Here is an 18,619-nt window from a genome sequence, read left to right as displayed (position 1 = left end):
CCACGAAAAATGAGGTAAAAGAGTTACCTTGACCTCCTTAGTTGAGGGAATTTCCCCTCTAGAATAGCTATTTCTCTGGCCATAGCAGAGCATAAGGAGGATGAGTACCAGGGCTTCTTTCCCTGTCCACATGGGATTTCATCTATTCTCTCCAAGATAGGAAATATCCCAGATCTGTGTCCATGACTCAGGTTAGTTTGTCCCCCCAATCCTTTTGGGTAAGGCAAAGACAGGTCTAACCTCCTTCCTATTCTAGCACTATTAAGGCTGCCCTGAGTGTAACAGAGAACATAAGACGCAAGATTTGGATATTTCTCCTTGTCTATTTTATACCAAGGGAAATGGAATTAGAGAATGGAGAAGATTCAAGGAGAGGCGGGGGTCCAAGTCTTGGGAACCTCAGCCCACAGCTGAGAATTCCAGGAGGAGGAGAGGTTTGAGAATGAAGAACAGTCCCAGAGTCAGAGGTCACCGGGGCATAGCCCCTCTCTGCATTGGTCAGGACTGGGTCTGAGGAATCCCTGGCTTCCTTCCCCCCAAATTTTGGGTGCCCAGGGTGATCGCACTTAGCCTCTCAGGTCCTGCAATTAGGGTTGGATCACTGTCTTTCCACTGACTCCCATTAGAGTTGCAGGGGGAACCTCCCTTCCCTCCGGAGTACAATGGCAAATTAAGTCCTGTTGGGAATAAGGCAAATAACTTTCTGAGGCGATACTAGGAAACTAGAACTTGTTATTTCCCACTTTCTGGTCCCAAATGACCTTGGGGAAAAAGTGAGTCTCAGTAGGGGAAAGGTCAGTGGAGAAAGGGTCACCACTGGTCTGGCCAGACTAGCTAACTGAACTATTCCTGTCTAGCTCATTTCTCTTCTCTGTCCTCTGGCCAGACATGCTACATGAGGGGAGATAGGGAGGACCTGCCCCACAGGCCCCTTCCTTAGTCAGAAATTCCTTGGTGGCCTGCTTGATTTGAGTCCTGGCTTGCTGATCGTGACCTTGAACTCTGCTGCAGGGGTGTCTCCTTCCTTGCTAGTTAATGGACTTGCTGATCCTTCTGCTACTCGGGCTGAAGCAGGTTCCTGGAAAGGACTGGCTAGTTGCCTGAGGTATGTTTAGCCTGCCCAACTGAGAATAAGGTGGGGAAATCCAGCAGACGGAATGAATTCAGCAAAAGCTGGACACATCCTGACCTTTGTTCTCAGAACCATCTGGATTCTTGCAGGTGGATCAACGTCAGCTTGAAGGATTTCCTAGTGGACATCTAACTCAAATTCTCTTTCATACATGAGGAATTTGACGCTTGGAGACTACATGACTTTCCCAAGGGTACAAAGCTATGGAGTGGTGAAACTAGGACCATAAACCAGTGCTTTGCCCAGTTGAGATGGCAGCTTTTCCCTTTGGCTTAGTTCTTAAACTAGCCTAGGCCTACAAGCCACCCTTCGTTCCTTTCACAGTTCAAACAGCAATAAAAATGAATTGAGGAAAATACATGTCTTTACCTCACCAACCATGGGTGTCCTGTCCACCCAATACTTGACCCTCCAATTTTCTTTGGTCTCTACTCCCAATCTTCTAAACTGCATGCTATAACCAGGTCTCTCATTCAGCCCTCCCTCAAATCACTTGAGTCCCTGAGCTTAAATTTGCAGACCCCAATCTCAAGCTTCCTGCCCGAGGTGGGAGGGGACCAGTAGGCTAGGGATGGAACATGGGGTATGGAAGGATAGGATTCTTGACTGAGAACCTACCCTGCCTGGGGCCAGAGCAGCCTAGGCGGTGGGCACGGGAGCAATCTATTCAACATAAGCAGGCACGCAGTACAGGGCTGAGCAAGAACCACGTGGGGCCTCTCTAAATGTTTACAAGTAGTGCTTGGACCTCTACCCTTTCAGGTGGTCCTCCGGAGGACTAGCAGCCCTGACTCTATTTACTGAGTCTTAGGCTCCTGCCTCAGCCTGCCCAATAGAACCTATGGAAAGTAGGGGAAAGGTCAATGGAAACAGTCTAGCTCATTCCTGGAACTGTTCCGGAATCTGGGGAAGCTGCTGGGTCCCCTGTCTCTGGCTTTGTTCAGCAAGGTCACCTGCCAGGAAGGGCAGGAGGCCAGATAGGAAAGAGTCCAAGAATGGTCTGGTCTCTCTGACACTTTGTCTTTGAGGAAGTACAACTGATCCCAAGAGGCCACTCTAACCTTTATCCTTCCCCTGTTTCATGGGAAAAGGATGTGTGTGTATAGAGGTGGGGGCAGGGGTGTGTTCAGTTCTCCTCTACTGTCTCTTGTCTAGAATCTTCTTTGTTCCCACTCTTTTGAGTACACATGCTGGCATTAGGTGGGATTTAGGAGGTCAACTGTGCCCCCAACATAGACACAAACATAGTTAACCAGATTAGGTCTGGTATGTGTGTATATGCAGAGGAGAAAGGTAAAGGAGATTTTCCAGGGTCTTTTATTTTTGTTTTCTGCTCATTTCTCCCTAGCTACAATCACAGGCTACAGTGTGACTATGGGAAACCCCAGTGACAGGTCCCCTGGCCCCTCCCCCTACTCCACTCACACAATACCTCAGAGAACTAGAAAAGGGAACACATCAATCATCCAAATTGCTCAATAACTCTGGAATGTTCTATTTCTATTCCTGTTTCCTTCTCTGTTCTCTTGGCTCCTACCTTAACATCTACTACCACACCCAAACCAGGCTTTTAAGGTGCTTTCCCTCAATGGAGTCACAGCCCCTATTCATTCTTTACAATTGGGTCAGAAATATCTAACATTAGACTGCCAGTCTCTATCACTTGATGCCATAGGGAATTCAGTCTGCCTACCTGAATATGGCTGGGGAATTTCTTGAAGATTCTCCTACATCCCATCTTCATGGCTTTCAAATGTTTAGTAAGGTTGCTATGACAGCATCCCAGCTATCTGTTCCTGCCTCCTTATCCAGTCCCTATTCTGGACATGCAGCTTGCCCGTGACTGTTGCATGTCAAGTGGCTGGAACCAATCAGTACATCTAGGGCTTCCTCGGAAGCCAATCAGAGCCCAGGGAAGTGACCTCACCCAAGGGAGAACTGTGTGGGTGAGAATGCACATCTCAGAGCTGAGTGTCCCTAAGTCACCCCCTTCCTCTGCACCCTCCTTACTTCCTGTAAAGCAACACTGCCTGCCCCCTCCCCCTCCCCACAAGAAGGGAGTGAGAGAAAGGCTAACTAAATTCCACAAAGGAAGAACTAAATTCCACAGAAGGGAAACTGCAACTCAGCCACACGGCAGCTTCCGGAAGTGGAGAATAGGATATTTAGGGGGCTCCTGCTTCACAGACACACCTTTCAAAGTGGGGTCTCCAGGGCCTGGAAGAGGGCGAGCGTGCTGAAGAAGAATCGGCACTTCCTCCCTACTCCCTCCCCACACCTGGCTTTCTTGACTCTCCCCACAAAAATAGTTGTAATCATTCCTTGTAAACAAGGACAAGATCAAGGTCAAGCATGGGAAAGTGAGGGCCTGTGTCCCTGTGAACACATGTGAACACACGTGAATCATGTCGTCCCCACTGCCTGAGGACCAGAAGCCCAGAAGCCAGCTGGTCTTCAGGGCGTGGGCTGTATACAACTCTCTCTGCGCAACCCTGCAGATGAGCTCCTGAATGTGCCTTGGCAGAGCTAGATGGGGATTAGGTGTCCCACCATGGGGGTAGGAGGGAAGGGGCAAAGGACAGGAAGGCTGTAACCCCAGCGTGTCACACTGGACTCTTAACAGGTGAGGAGAGAAGAATGGCTTACTAGGCATCCCCTTCATTCCTCCAGCCCTCTCCCACTAGGCTTCACCCTGGACAGAGAGACAGATAAAAACATTTTATTTAAAAATATAAAACTGGCCTTATTCCTCCTAACTGCTTGCACCCCCAATTATCTCCACAAAGAACTATAAATGGGTAGGGGCATGTGCACAGCTGTCTCAGCTCTAATGATTCCAGTCCTTCTTTCGACCCTCCTTTCTCACTTTCATACAATTAAGACATTGGTCCTTTGTCCTTTCCCCAAGATATCAGAGGTGATACAATACCACAGGAGAGAGGGAGGGGAAGGGTAGAAAAGAGAGCTATCTGTGGTCACTCTCTATTCCTATCTCCAGGGACCAAACAGGTTATCTGGATTCTGAGCAAATGATTTGCTTGTCCACAAAACCTAATAATAGGGGACAGCTACTCTCTGTGTCCTAAATCAAGAAAGAGATGAACGTCCAGGGTATTGTTTAGAGTCCTTCTTCAGTATATAGCCTCATCCATATTGTCATCACTGTCACCCCCAAAGTCCTCTCCATTGTCAAAATATGACATGATGTAATCAGTTTCCTGAAATAGAAAGAAAGAAAGGAAGGAAGAAAGGTATGTCGGCATGCTTTCAGCATTCTCCTTCATCCCTGTGTACCAGTCCCCTTCCCTCCCAATCGCAGCATTCCAGGCCTATAGTTCACTCGGCATTCAAGCTGTAGTTCACTCTTGAGAAGAGCCTAGGGACAGGTAAAGTGGAGGGCTCTATCCTTTGGAGGCACTATCTCCTTTGGCCCTCCAGCCTTCAGAAGTTGAGATCCCCAGAGCTTATGAGTGGAAGAAAGGGGGCCTGAGAATGAAAGGAGGTCCCCTTCACCTCTTCATGCTCTTCTTCATCATACTCCTCTTCTTCTTCCTCTTCCTTCTCTTCTTCTTCTTCTTTCTCCTCATCTTCCTCTGAAGTCACTTCTTCTTCCTTCTTCTCCAGGGTCTTATGTGAGGATGAATAGGAAGAGAAACTCAGCTCACAGAAGGGAAAAATTGAGGCACACATGGGCCAAGGAGGAGGAATGAATCTGGGGCCCAGGTGGTCTCTATGCGCATTTCTTCCTTACCTCTAGTTTCTGTATTGTCTCCTCCTTATCTTCTGTGGTCTTAGGGGGCCTCTTGGGGAGTAGAATGGTGGTCCCTGGTGAGAGGATCAAAAGGTGAACCATCAGAGCAAACTTCCTAGATGGCTTTCTACCCCACCCTCTTGCATAGACCATGTCACTCTGCTGCCCTCATGTGGCCACCGTGGCACCCAGCAACAATACTGGGTAGACTGGGTAGGTAGGAATTGGGAGGGCAGGCAAGACCACCAGCAGCCTTGGCCCTACAGCTGATGAAGGAAACCTCTCCTTTCCCTCCTTTTTCCAGATACACTCACGCTCCTTCTGTAGCTTCCGTACTCGGATCTTTAGCTCCCGGGGTAGACGTCGCCAATCTAGGAATAGCGGGAATGAAAAAGTCAGCAAGACTCTGCCCTGGGGTGTCCTATGAATGATGACTCTTTGAAAGGACAGGTAAGGATCAGGGTTAAGGGTGAGGAAGGAAGGGGCTGGGTCAAAGCTGCTTGGAACAAAACTGTGGCTTGGATGCCTCCAGAGGAGTGGGGGCCATTTAATAGGTTTTTAGGTAGAGTCTGGAGCACATCTAAGGCTCCTGAATAGGGTGAAGGTGGAGACAGAGGAGGGTGGATAGGGTGGTGGCTTGTGGCTTGAGGCATCTCAAGCATTTGAAAGAAGGGAGGTCAATGAAAGGGTCCATCACCTACCAGGGTTCCAATCTATGGCGTTGTCAATCGGCCCTGACATCTGATATTTGTCTGAGTAACGCTCCACATCTGAGGGATCAGAGGTCAAGGGTCAAAGTTTTATCCTTTCAGAGCCCTAGAACAGGGTTCTTCCTGAGGTCCAGCCCTCTCAAAACTCAGATATTGCCTTCTTCCTCACCCCAGACCCAGAGCCCAGGGGGTGAGCTTCCATGAGGACCTTCAACACTCTTCTAACCCGTCCTTTTGCCACCTCAAATTACAATGTTTTTGTTATCTCCCTTAATGCAAAGGCATGGCTATATTGACTGGTAGTGTGGTACAGTGGAAAGTATACTAGAGCAAGAAACGAGGGTTTCAGTGTTCCCTTTACTCCTCGTTAATGGGACTAACTTAGGCAATTGTTTCATCTCTCTGAACTTTAGCTTCTAGGGCTTAGGAGGAAAGCACTGGTTGTCAATACATTGAAATACTGTACTTCCACACCAGTTGGTAAATATCCACTGTCCCAGACCTCCTAAGTACATCCTGTACTCCAGTCCCTCCTGGCTCCCTGACCTCTCATGATCCACAAACCAAAGGGGTAATATTTTAATTACAGGGCTTCTCAGAGACCCCTTCTCAAGTTCTTCTGATTGGTTGGTACCTGCAATATCCAGATTGTTAAAAAATTTTAATACATCTCCTCATTTCTATCTGTAAAATGGGCATCTTAATACTTAACCTCCTACTGTCCAAGACTACTGTGAGATTCAAAACAAACCATGGATACCATAATGCATTCCAAATGCAGGGGTAATTACTGTGATCTCCCCAGTTAGGCAGTGAGCTTTCTGTGCCTCTTCTGGCCTCTCTGGGCCCCAGCGGTGCTAAGTATAGGGCACTACTCATGGAAGGCACTCAGAACATGATACTAGCATTCCAACTGACCTCTCTTGGGGACAGCAGGCCGGATGAAGTAGGGGAGCTGCCTCATGGCCCCTCGAAGCTCCTGCTTCAGTGCCAGGACATATTCCCCTTCCTCTCCTGAGGGCAGAGGCACTGGGCGGAACTCCAAGGGCTAAGGAGGCAGAGGCAATGGTCAATTCAGGGAGAACATGCTGGAGTACAAATCTGGGAGGGCCTCTCCTCTCCCCACAATTCAATCCAATGCTCCCACTGAGCAGAGGACCAAGGCAAATGGGTGAAGCAACACAGCATTTTGAAAGCTGAGGAGCTGAGAATGTAAAAAGTGAGGGTAGATACTTCCTTGTCTGGAAAACATCCCATATAAGGTGGGAGTATACAGACAGGGAGGGGCAAGATGAGGATGATTTTATGATGGCTCAGGAGGAATCCAGGATCATACACAGTCAGCCAGGGGCATATGGGAGTCTTGGGAAAGGAGAGCAGACACTCACAGGGAAGAGTGGAGAAGGCTGCAGGGTGGGTGGGGGCAAAGCATCCCCCTTCCCAATGCCCACAGCCTCCATGCTGAAGGTCAACTGGCCACGGCCACGACCCCGGCCCCCACCCCGGCTGGCCATGATGGAGGGGGCCTGGGGATTCAGACATCCAATAGGAAAAACCTGATAAAGACAAAAACACAGAGAAAAAGTACAGTAGAACAGACAGGAAGCCAGGGAGGTACAAGACACTCAATCTTTTCTCCCAGAGACCTGAAAAGCCAGTTTAATTCAACAAATTTTGAGAAGGCATAGTGCCAAGCAAGGTATTTCTAAAAATATAAAATATGGAGGAGACACGGTTCCAACAGGACAGATAATTGCAATATGGTGTGACTGTAGCACAATGAGGAAAGTGACTAGACCCTTGGATAAAACTTTCCTATGCCCCTAAGTTAATTTGATGTTTATCACCATCTGCATATCTACATATGATCTTTGAATTCTTTCTCTCCCTCACTTTCCAAACCCAACCAGGCCTAAACTCAATCTAATGCAATGCATTTCAACAAAACATTTATTAAGCATCTACCATGAAAAAGGTAGCGTGCCAGACACTGGGAGGGAACAGGAATGAGTCATCAGTCTCACTGTCCTTTGATTGGGGGTGGGGATGTATGTGATAAGAGCCATTACAATCAAGTTGATCTTTTTAAACACCACCTGGAAACACAGAATCTTAGAATGGAAGGACCCATGGAGTCTTCTAGCCCAAACACCCTCCCAGTACAGTACTATCCTCTGTAAGTTGTTGGTCATTCAGCTTCTGGTGGCATTTTCCTAAAGAGAGGGTGTCCATTTTCCTCTCCAAGGCAGCCCATTCCACTGTGATGAACTGAAAGTTCCTCCTGCTGCCGTAACTGAACTTTGCCTCTTGTCATTATTTTTGAGAAGCCAGTCAGATAGCATGGGGGATAAAGAAAGTCATCAAATGAAAATGAAACTTGAAGGAAATGAAATCCCAGTAGCAGGGAAGATACCTAGCACCCAGATCTTGGCTCCTAATACCACTTTCCAATAAAAGGAACCAGGGCTTCTTGGAGAAATGGCTGATTCTAGGACTGGGGCAGGAAATATACAAGATGAGACTGAAGCATCTTGTAGTGCCAGAAAGTAAGAAAGTGCTCAAAAACACAACACACACATTGATGGGGCTGTGTCAAGGGCATAAGAGTCGACTGAAAGAGCTCCCAATGGCCAAAGCCTGAACAATTTGAGCAATAAAGTAGTATTGGATTATAACACCAAAGTATAAAATAAATATCCAAGAGACCATACTGATATAAATAAACGTTTGAACAAATTAATACGTGGTAGAGAAAAAACAAATTTCTCATGCAGAATTCCAAATAAATTATGTAGATTCCACCCTAAAAAGGGAGAGTGTAATTCCCCACTCCTTAAGTATGGCCTGTGTATAGGGAATTTTGTCCAAAACAATTTTGGAAAGGTGGGGGGAGTAACTTTACAGTGTAGAAACTGGACAAGCATTACTTCAGTCAGATGACCAAGGTTTCAACATGAACAAAATTAAATCATATTGTTAGTATGTACCCTTAATATGATGTGATATCCTCTTCCCCAAAACTGATAACCCCAGTCTAATCAGGAGAAAAAAGCCAACAAATTCCAACAGAGGAGCATCCTATAATATATCTGACCAGTACTCTTCAAAACTGTCAAGGTCATCAAAAACAAGGAAAGGTCACACTTCCATTGTAAAAGAGAGAGAGCTGTCCTAGCGGTGACCTTCATAAAAACAAAGAAAACCATTCCTTTTGTTTTCTCATTATAGAAGTAGTATATATTTATTCTAGAAAATTTGGAAAAACATAAAGGTATATATAAAAATACCTATTATTTCATGACCATGATGTAGTAATAATCATTATTAGTATTTGCATATGGATCCTCTCAATTTCAGTTATGTATGTATACATACATATACATATATGTTTGTGCATGTAGGTATATGTATGTATAGACATATTCCATACATAACAGGGCCATGATAACTAAATATAATGTGGTATCCTAGATGGGATCCTGGAACAGAAAAAGAGCATTAGGTAAAACTAAGGAACTCCAAATCAAGTATGGACCTTGAATAATTACAATGTATCAATATTTGTTCATTAATTGTAACAAGTATACCATATTAATATATGACATTAATAATAGGGGAAACTGGTGCCAGGGCATATGCAAACTTTCTGTACTATCTGCTCAGTTTTTCTGTAAATCTAAAACTGTTTTAAGAAATAAATTTTCTTAATAAAAAAAAGCAAGAAACTTGAGTAGCAATTCAAAATTCACAGTTTCTCAGACATTCCTTGTCTTTCATTACCCTGACAGTTTTAAGGAGTACTGGTTAGGTGTATTATAGGATGTTCCTCTGTTTGAATTTTTCTGATGTTTTTCTCTTGATTAGACTGGGGTTGTGTGTTTCAGGGAGGAAGATCACAGAGATGAAGAGCCATTTTCATCACATCATATTAAGGGAACATACTAACAATATGTTAGCTATGGAGCAACAAGAGACAATATAGTATAGAATTATGATCTCTTAAATTAGTGATTCATAATATAATTCCTCCCACAGAAAGCTAAGAGGACTGGGATGGTGAGGGGAGGCTTTAGGAATCACAAGGTCTCAAGTTTGGAACAGACCTTAGATATCATGTATTCATTCATTCATTCTTTCAACAAATATTTATTGAGCATCTACTATATGCCAGACATAATGCTAGATAATGGAGATCATATTGAATCCTCTACTTTAGACCTGCATCCCTCCTTTGATAAACCATATTTAGTAAATTGTTATCCACCTTCAATTTAAACTTTTTAGTAAGAGAACTCCCTCTCTCACTTTGCAGGTCATTCCATTTTGGGATATTTGTTCTTCAATCAATATTCAACAAATAAAACAAGAAATACATGGCTCAACAAAATGCACTCCACTAAAGATTAGTTAGGGGGAAAAAAGATTTTAAAATATGTACAAGGTAATCTGTTTTGTCAAACACATACACCCACCCAGATATATGAATTAAAAAGTTGTTCTTGAAGGATATACAACAAAAATTAACATTGGTTAATTGGAGGTGATGGGTTTTGGGGGTTTTTTGATGATGTGTATTTTATGGGTTTTTTTTTTCCTGTACTGAATAGGGGCTGCTTTTGTAATAAGAAAAAATATTCATTAAAAAATTAAAAATATAGTAAAACAGCATAGTAGATGAGATTAATAATATGCAGCAGGAAGGAGAGGTGGGAAAATGTGTGCCTGAGGAATTTGGAAAGTTTCAAGTCCAAGTGCCAAGAAAAATGTCAGGAAAAGATGGCTGTTAGTTAATAGATTAAACTGTGATCTGACTTAAAGAACACATTAGAGGAGAGAGGATGTCTTATGGACACTAGAGAAGTAGTAAGAATTTGCCACCATGTCTTCAAGCCCTTTCAAGGGAAAAGACACTCTAACTAGACAGCTTAGATGTCTTTCCACCTGATAGATACAATTCTAGCAGTGGACACAGGAGCTGTTTTGACTGCAAAGCAATGAGGAGTTAAGAAAAGGCCATGAACTTTCAGGTTAGACAAATCTAACTCCATTTCCACATACTAACCAAGTGACCCTCAAGGATGTGGGGTAAAAAGAAGACAAAACTTCAGTTAATTAAGGCACTAAACTGGTTGGGAAACTGTAAACTATCTGTACCCCACTCAGCTCAGGAATCTACAATGAGTCTCTTCTATTTAAGATTGTGATTGAGTCTAAATTCTTGAAGATGTTTAAGGTTTCCCATCACCTGGTCCCAGACTGCTCCTCCATAAACATCAACCCTCCCTAGTGTTTACCCCTGTACTCTCCTTCCCCTGCAAACAACAACATCTCATGTACATTATACTCATTCCCAATTAAGCATAACTGTGTGATGTGGTAGAAGTTACTATGAAGCAGGTTTCAACAGAACGTACAGCAAAACAATTACATCAAATTTAAGAAAGGCAGTATATGTAGTGGTTAAGAACATGGATTTGAATCCCAGTTCAGTCATTTTCTAGCTATACAACCTTCAGCAATTTATTTAATAACTGTAAACCCATTTCCTTATCTGTAAAATGGGAATAATAATAATTTAAAAACCATCTAAATTCATTCAATGAATACTTACTGAGTTCTTATTAAGTGCCAGGCACTGTTCTAAGTGCTAGGGATGTATCAGTGAGCAAAATGGACAAAAAACTCCTGCACCCATGGAGTTTAAATGGAGCTTACATTCTAGTGGTGTTCTCAGTATACAAATGTTTCAAGCCATGAGACTGGGTGAGATTCCTAAAGGAGTGGATGTGAAGAGAGAAAAGAAGAGATCCAGGGACTGAGGCCTGGAGCACTCTAATGTTTACAGTTTGCTATAATTGTAATAAATAAGACAAGGAGTTAACACTCATATTAGAACTCATGGAAATCCAAACGAAAAAAAATCACCCCAGTAGAATAAATGTGCAAAGAACATGAATAGAATAAATGTGCAAATAGGCAATTAAGGAAAGAATAGCCAATAAAACCATTCTTTACCTATCAAATTGACAAAGATTTAAAAAATAATCAGGCTGCCATGGGTTTTTTTGAGATGGACACTCTCATACCTTACTGGAAGGACTATAAACACAGTCTTTTGGGGGAGCAATTTGACCCCTTGAATCTACAGCCTTTTAAAAGTTTATATCCTCAACCCAGTAATCCCACTTTAAACACTTATCCTAAAGAAATCATCAGATATATAGTCAGAGATATAAGTAAAAGCATGTTTATCAAAGAGCTATCCATGGTAGCACAAATTCTGAAATAACCTAAATGGTCCAACAAAAAAATGAATGGTTAAAAAAAAAATCAAACATCCATCTTAGACCATTATGTAGACATAATAATTATTTCAAATAATATTTAAAGGCAGAAAATGTTCACAATATAATGTAAAGTGGGGGAAGCATGATATAAAGTTGTATTTGTTGTATGGCCCTATGTGTGTAATACATACACAAACACACGGATGTATACATATGTATACAAGCAGAAAATAACTTGAAAGGGTACATATTAAAATAATAACACTATATCACGGTCATGAAATAATAGATATTTTATACCTTTATGTATTTCCAAGTTTTCTAGGATAAATGTATATTACTTCTATAATCAGAAAACAAAAGGGATGATTTTCTTTATCTTTAAGAATGTTACCACTAGGACAGCTCTTCCTCTTTTACAGTGGAAATGTGGATTGCATTTTGTTGAGCCACGTATTTGTTTTATTTGTTAGATACTGATTGAAGAACAAAGTGAGATAGGAAGTTCTTTTACTAAGAAGTCTAAACTGAAGCTGGATAACCATTTACTAAATATGGTTTATCAAAGGAAGAATGCATATCTAAAGTAGAGGATTCACTATGATCCCCATTGTCTAGCATTATGTCTGGCATATAGTAGATGCTCAATAAATATTTGCTTAAAAATGAATGAATGAATGAATACATGATTTCTAAGGTCGGTTCCAAACTTAAGACTTTGTGATTCCTAAAGCCTCCCCTCACCATCCCAGTCCTCTTGGCTTTCTCCCTTCTCTGGACTGTGGGAGCAATTATATTATGAAACACTAATTTAAGAGGTCATAATTATATACTGTATTGTATTTTGTTTTATCTTTTATTAATTTTTCCCTAATTACATCAGGAGTTTAAATTCTTCCTCCCCAATTAATTCCATCCAATTAACCTTTATTGGGCACTGTGTATTAAATATTAGAACCTGCCCTACAAAACCTTATATTCTAAAAAGAATAGAAACATTAAAGAGGGATTGAGCACTAAGTGCTCCAACAGAGGTATGCCTACAATGCTATCCTCAGACTGGGGAACAATTAATTCTGCAAAAAAAGGTGAACCAGGAAAGCTACAGGTAAAGGTAACATTTCATCAGAGTCTTGATAGATAACAGGAGTTTGTCAGGCTCTTAACAGTAATAGATTTAGGGGAAGCTGACCCCATAGCAAAGAGTCAGAGGTACCAGAGTGAGTCTTTCACTTTCTCCTTTAATATAACTCCCCTTTGCGCGAAAGAAAACTACGGTTCTCTGGCATAAAATCAACAGAGCAATGGGAGCCCAGAGGAAAAGGGTAGGGAACTAGAAGCGGGCTGATCCAACAGGCTGCTAGAAAGCGTTGTCTATCTAGCAGCTTGGCCTTGGTGAACTAGTTCGGAAGGTGTGGAACGGAACCAGGTCAGAGCCACCAAGTCGGGGCCTTACCTGCTGCCCCTCCCCCACGCGGAAAACACGCCGCAGCCAACTTGAAATTTGCTGGTCTTCCTCAAGCTGTTGGCGTTCTAGGTCCGCCTCCCAGAGCTCCCCATTGGTGAGTTCTCCCGGCCAATCTTGGAGAAGCCGAGGAGGGAGGTCCGCCCACTTGAAGCTGAGGAGTGGAGGGAGGGAGAGAGTTCGCCGGAACTCAGGCTAGAGAAGCCGGGTGAGGAGAGAGATGGAGTTGCAGAATCAACCAAGGGTCAGTCATTTCACACCTCATCTCAGATGGAGGATCCCCTTGGCTAGCGACAGTTCACAGAGGGAACCTGACTCTCACATCTCACCGAGGGACTCTGTTGAGGGAGCTTACACAGAGAAATAAACCTCTGTGAAACCTGCTTCTTAGGCGTCGTTCTTTTTGTGACTCTGTCTTCACACTGGGCCTCTCCTTCTTTACTCCAACCTTCCCTTCAATCCTGCACTGCCTCCCTCCAGCACCACCAATGAATATTTCTTTTCTAGAAAAATATTTTCCTGTGGATTGCTGCCATGTCTGTGAGAAGATGGAAAGAGGGTTTGGGAAAGGAAGGATTAGGAATCAGATAACCAGAGTTGAGGAGACAGGGAAGGAATCCAGTGTTTCCTGCATTTCCCACTGCCTTCCAGTTCCTCCTAGCCCTTGGTAAAAGGGGGCACGGGAGGAGGAGTCCCACTTCGCAAAAAAAAAAAACAGAGGGAAAGAGTTCAGAGTAGAGATAGAATCTAGGAGTTAGTTAAGAACAATAACCCAGACGTCAGGGAAAATGGCCCTGGGAGTGAAGCCTCTGGACTGGGAAGGCTGTAGGTGGAGTGGCAAGCACAAAGTCTTTGGAATAGGACAGAAACAGAGCTGTGAGGCTTTGGAGAACTTACTTTACTTTACTAAGTCTCAGTTTCTTCATCTATAACAAGAAAATAATTCCTACTTTATAGTGTTGTTGTGAGGATTGGAGATAATGTATGTAAAGTACTTGGCACATGGTTGGTTTCCAATAAATGGCAGCTAGTAAAAATGGGTGGCTTCCCTGCAAATATTTCTCTCTCCCCCTTCTCCAGGAACATTGTATCTTGTGTCTGGTGGCCTCCAGCCTCTGAATTACCTCAGGTGAGTTTTCCAAATCCTTAGGATTTTTTCCTCACTCCCCCTCCCACTCCCCCTGATGCCTTCCAGCTGGACACAAACTCATTCCTAAAATATGCAGATGGAAGCTATGGTAACCATGGAGACAGGGCAGATGGTGAGGAGAGGCAGAGACAGACAGTGAGAGAAACCGACTGCTACAGACAGGGAGAAGAAGACTTTAAGGAGCGATTCAAACAGAGACCTTTAAGTGAGATGGAAAAATAATGATTCTAAGCAAGACTGAGAGTAAAGAGATGCAATGAGAGAGGATGTGTTACAAGGTTCACTCTTCTCTGCCCCTTTTCTATCTCTCTCCTTCCCACCCCTCCAAGAATATGGAGAGGAGACAACTGGGAATGCCCCTTGCTGTATCTAAAAATGATCCCAGATAGCCAACCTCTTCATACTTATCTAAGAGGTCTGTACAAGGGAGCTGAGGTCCAAGTTTATTTGTGGTACATGTTCCGTTTGGGGGGAGGTGGAATGAAGATGTATCGCTGTGTGACTCCAGCTCCCCCTGACATTTAAACTACGAGAAGGCAGCCACAACTCTTGCCTCGCTCTGCACAGTAAGGACCCCGGCTGTGGATCGCCATCGCCTCTCTCCACCCCTCTGCACAGTGTGCCATGTGCTGTGTGTGGCAGGTCAGATCTGGCGCACAGGCGCGCATCAACACACCAAGCTCGGAGAATGGGGATCTGCTGAAGCTCAACGAAGAACTAGGATGGTCCCAGTCTGGGTCGCGGAGGAGTCTCCTAAGGAACACTTAGGTTTGTTGTGACTGAGGGGAGGTCGGCTAAGCAAGGGAAGTCAGGATTGGAGCCTCTAGCTTTTGAGGGTTTATGTGTGCATGAGTGGGGTAACGGTTTGGTGCCCGACGCCCCCACCCTCAGAGACTAGGCTATAAATAGAGAAGCAGAGCTCCGCCCTCCCCCCCCAGCTTCTCTCCTCCCGAGCCGGCGCTGTGCCCGGGGCGCACCGGGAGGAGGGACCAGGATTCTGTGCCCGGTCGCAGATACTGACACCCAGGGAATCCGGGTGCCCACCCCCACGCCATGTGGGCCCCCAGGAACCCGGCTCCGCCACCCCAGCTGCCCCGTGGCCCTGGCCTCAGTCCTGGCCCGGAGGAGATTCTGCGGACTTACAGGTATCTATTTGGGTGCACAGCCTGGGAAGGGGAAAGAGCAAGGAGTGATGGGGAATGTAGCAGGGGCAAAAGAAACCCGCAATTCTCCCCCTACCCGTTTTAGGTCCCAAACGCAAGCTGCCTCCCTCCCCCCATTCAGTTTGTGGGGCTGTGGCAACCTAAAAGAGGTTAGGAATGGGACTGTGTGTGAATGTATGGGTGCATGTGTGTCGGGGGGTGGCGTTCAGCATCCTAGGAAGGGGGATTCCAAGTACGGATAAGAAAAGGGGGATGCTGGAAAGGTCTGATAAGCCGTGGGGTGAGGGTGGCGGTGCGGTATCCCTGCGCGTGCACGTACGCATTTGCACTGGCGCTCGTCCTTCAGTGCGGGTGCACCCTTCCCACCTCCTCAGGCATGCGCTGGGGGGATGGGGGCGGCTCAAGGCAGGAGTTAGAAGAAGGACTGTGTGCAGTGCCTGGGAGATCTCCCCCGCCCCACGCCGATCCTTCCACCAGTGCCTCAGTTTCCCTGCCTGAATCAATAAATAAGATCTTTCTCTTTTTTGCAGGGATTGGCTTCGCCACTGAGCCTTCGGGCCTCTGCCAGCCACCACCCCCACTCCCCTAGCCATCCTCGGCAGGTCCCAGTCCCGGCTCCATCGGTGCTTTCGCCCCAGCGGCAGCTATGCTGCACACCGAGGGCCACGCTCTTCTTCGGGCCGTGGGTCAGGGTAAGCTACGCTTGGCCCGTTTGCTTCTGGAGGGGGGCGCCTACGTGAATGAGGGTGATGCCCAAGGGGAGACTGCGCTAATGGCGGCCTGTCGGGCCCGCTACGACGACCCCCAGAACAAGGCGCGCATGGTACGCTACCTTCTGGAGCAAGGCGCGGACCCCAACATCGCAGATCGCCTAGGGCGCACGGCGCTTATGCACGCCTGCGCTGGCGGCGGGGGCGCAGCGGTGGCCTCCCTGCTCCTTGCCCATGGCGCAGACCCTTCAGTCCGAGATCACGCTGGCGCCTCGGCGCTTGTCCACGCCCTGGACCGCGGGGATCGCGAGACCCTTGCCACGCTGCTGGACGCCTGTAAGGCCAAGGGCACGGAGGTCATCATCATCACCACCGACACCTCGCCCTCGGGCACCAAGAAGACCCGGCAGTATCTCAATTCCCCACCGTCCCCGGGGGTGGAGGACCCCGCTCCCGCTCCTCTTAGCCCGGGGGTCTGCACGTCGCCGTCGGAAATCCAACTGCAGACTGCAGGAGTAGGAGGACAGGGATTGTTATCCCCTCGCACCCAGGAAGAAGAGGAGAAGCGGGACGTATTTGAATTCCCTCTTCCTAAGCCCCCCGATGACCCCTCCCCTTCTGAGCCACTCCCCAAACCACCCCGTCATCCTCCAAAACCACTCAAAAGGCTCAACTCCGAGCCTTGGGGCCTAGTGGCCCCTCCTCAACCGGTTCCTCCTGCCGAAGTGAGGCCGGGGATTGAGCGCCTGACCACCGAATTCAACGGCCTGACCCTGACAGGTCGACCGCGTCTTTCCAGACGTCATAGCACTGAAGGCCCAGAGGACCCGCCCCCGTGGGCGGAGAAAGTGACGGGTGGGGGTCCTCTCTCGCGCCGAAACACAGCGCCAGAAGCTCAGGAGCCTGGCCCCCCTTCAGGGCTGAGGCAGAAACTGAGCCGCATGGAGCCGGTGGAGCTCGATATCCCCGGAAATCTTTGCCCCGACTCGCCGGAGTGCAGCCGCCCGTCCCTGGAGCGCCGCAGATACAGCGCCTCCCCGCTGACCCTCCCTCCAGCCGGCTCTGTTCCCTCCCCGCGCCAGTCCCAGGAGAGTCTGCCTGGGGCTGTGTCTCCGTTGAGCGGGCGGAGGCGGAGTCCAGGGTTGCTGGAGCGGAGGGGCTCGGGGACGTTGCTTCTGGACCACATCGCGCAAACACGGCCTGGTTTCCTGCCCCCGCTCAATGTCAGCCCCCACCCTCCCATCCCTGACATTCGTCCCCAACCCGGAGGTCGGGCGCCTTCGCTGCCCGCCCCTCCCCAGGCGGGGGCGCCAGGCTCTCCCAGGACCAAGCGCAAGTTGGTGAGGCGCCACTCCATGCAGACTGAGCAGATCCGCCTGCTAGGGGGCTTCCAGAGTCTAGGCGGGCCAGGGGAGCCTGGGCGCTGAGAGGAGTGAGAGGAACCAAGGAGGGTGGGGATCAAGACCTTGGGAAGGGTGGAAGAACCAGCTCACACACACACCTCGGACATAGGGGTCTGTTGCATGTGCTCATGGGCTCGGCGCACGCACACATGGGTAAACATGTGTCTACAAGCACAGTACTTGCACTTGCAGGGAAGGGTAAGTACTCTTATTTATTGGTCATATAGACACATGCACTCATGCCCTGGCCACTTCACATGCATATGGGAATTACTCACACACCGGACCATTTGTGCTAGGGCCCCAAAAGGGTCCCAAGCTCACTTGCATTTGTTCAGAAGCGTTAGGGAGCCCCTACTTATGAGTAGTATCCAATCTCTTTGACCTCCTGCAATAGTAACCCCTTGCTTTCCATGTATGCCCTGCAACACAGCCCACTCATGATTTTGGACACTCTACCCTCTTCGTGAATATCCCACCCCCATTCTGCAGGTCTTGCTTCTCTCTCCAGGCTTGGCTCCTTGTTCACACCCTGCTTCCAGCCCTAACCACTTTTCAGGATATCTTCTTCACTCTCCTTGGGAATTTGCTGCAGCAATCCCCAGCCTCAGTTCTGCTGCTGCCCTTCCTGCTCTCAGCTTTACTTCTCAGCTTCCTGTTTTTTCTTCCCATCCTGTTCCCCCAACCAATACAACAGGTTGTCTCATTTTTCCAGGAGGTGGGTCATGGGCTCTAAGCTGCTGTTCTGTCTGTCTGAGCTTATGAACACCCCCACAGGTAGAAGTGGGTAGTAACCCTAAATCACTCCTCTCTCCACTCGACATATCAAATAAATGTGTTCAGAAGTC

General features: G+C 46.8%; 2 protein-coding genes across 7 annotated transcripts in view; one reads left to right on the top strand and one right to left on the bottom strand.

Annotated features, from left to right (window-relative positions):
- The window catches only part of POLR3GL (RNA polymerase III subunit GL), a 25,431-nt gene extending 8,804 nt beyond the window's left edge, over window positions 1–16,627 (bottom strand). The window contains exons 1-9 of one of the 4 annotated variants that reach the window (XM_067727568.1): window positions 16,491–16,627; window positions 13,337–13,540; window positions 6,982–7,149; window positions 6,512–6,641; window positions 5,585–5,653; window positions 5,198–5,254; window positions 4,884–4,957; window positions 4,646–4,759; window positions 3,836–4,350 (exon numbers count right to left, since the gene is read on the bottom strand). In XM_067727568.1, coding sequence (XP_067583669.1) covers window positions 4,264–4,350; window positions 4,646–4,759; window positions 4,884–4,957; window positions 5,198–5,254; window positions 5,585–5,653; window positions 6,512–6,641; window positions 6,982–7,107 — 657 coding nt within the window. In that variant the 5' untranslated portion in view covers window positions 7,108–7,149; window positions 13,337–13,540; window positions 16,491–16,627 and the 3' untranslated portion in view covers window positions 3,836–4,263. Of the gene's footprint in view, window positions 1–3,835; window positions 4,351–4,645; window positions 4,760–4,883; window positions 4,958–5,197; window positions 5,255–5,584; window positions 5,654–6,511; window positions 6,642–6,981; window positions 7,150–13,336; window positions 13,541–16,490 lie in introns of those variants that run through there. The other 3 variants (XM_067727565.1, XM_067727566.1, XM_067727567.1) reach the window with 3 other exon arrangements.
- Window positions 13,514–18,619, top strand: ANKRD34A (ankyrin repeat domain 34A). Of its 3 annotated transcripts, XM_067727562.1 has the most exons (4): window positions 13,514–13,589; window positions 14,426–14,474; window positions 15,138–15,263; window positions 16,189–18,619. In XM_067727562.1, the coding sequence occupies exon 4, from the start codon at window positions 16,305–16,307 to the stop codon at window positions 17,793–17,795; it is 1,491 nt and encodes a 496-aa protein (XP_067583663.1). In that variant the 5' UTR covers window positions 13,514–13,589; window positions 14,426–14,474; window positions 15,138–15,263; window positions 16,189–16,304; the 3' UTR covers window positions 17,796–18,619. The 3 variants fall into 3 exon arrangements, with proteins under 3 accessions (XP_067583663.1, XP_067583662.1, XP_067583661.1); XM_067727561.1 differs by lacking the exons at window positions 13,514–13,589; window positions 14,426–14,474; window positions 15,138–15,263 and adding exons at window positions 15,300–15,640; window positions 15,744–15,807; XM_067727560.1 differs by lacking the exons at window positions 13,514–13,589; window positions 14,426–14,474; window positions 15,138–15,263 and adding an exon at window positions 15,300–15,640.

Source organism: Pseudorca crassidens, chromosome 2 (assembly GCF_039906515.1).
Source record: "Pseudorca crassidens isolate mPseCra1 chromosome 2, mPseCra1.hap1, whole genome shotgun sequence".
NCBI lineage: Eukaryota > Metazoa > Chordata > Mammalia > Artiodactyla > Delphinidae > Pseudorca > Pseudorca crassidens.
Note: the sequence above shows the minus strand (reverse complement) of the source record. Positions and strands in the feature narration are given on the sequence as shown.

Excerpts from the sequence above, each read along its gene's own strand:
- ANKRD34A (XM_067727562.1), top strand. The coding sequence starts at position 16,305 with ATGCTGCACACCGAGGGCCACGCTCTTCTTCGGGCCGTGGGTCAGGGT.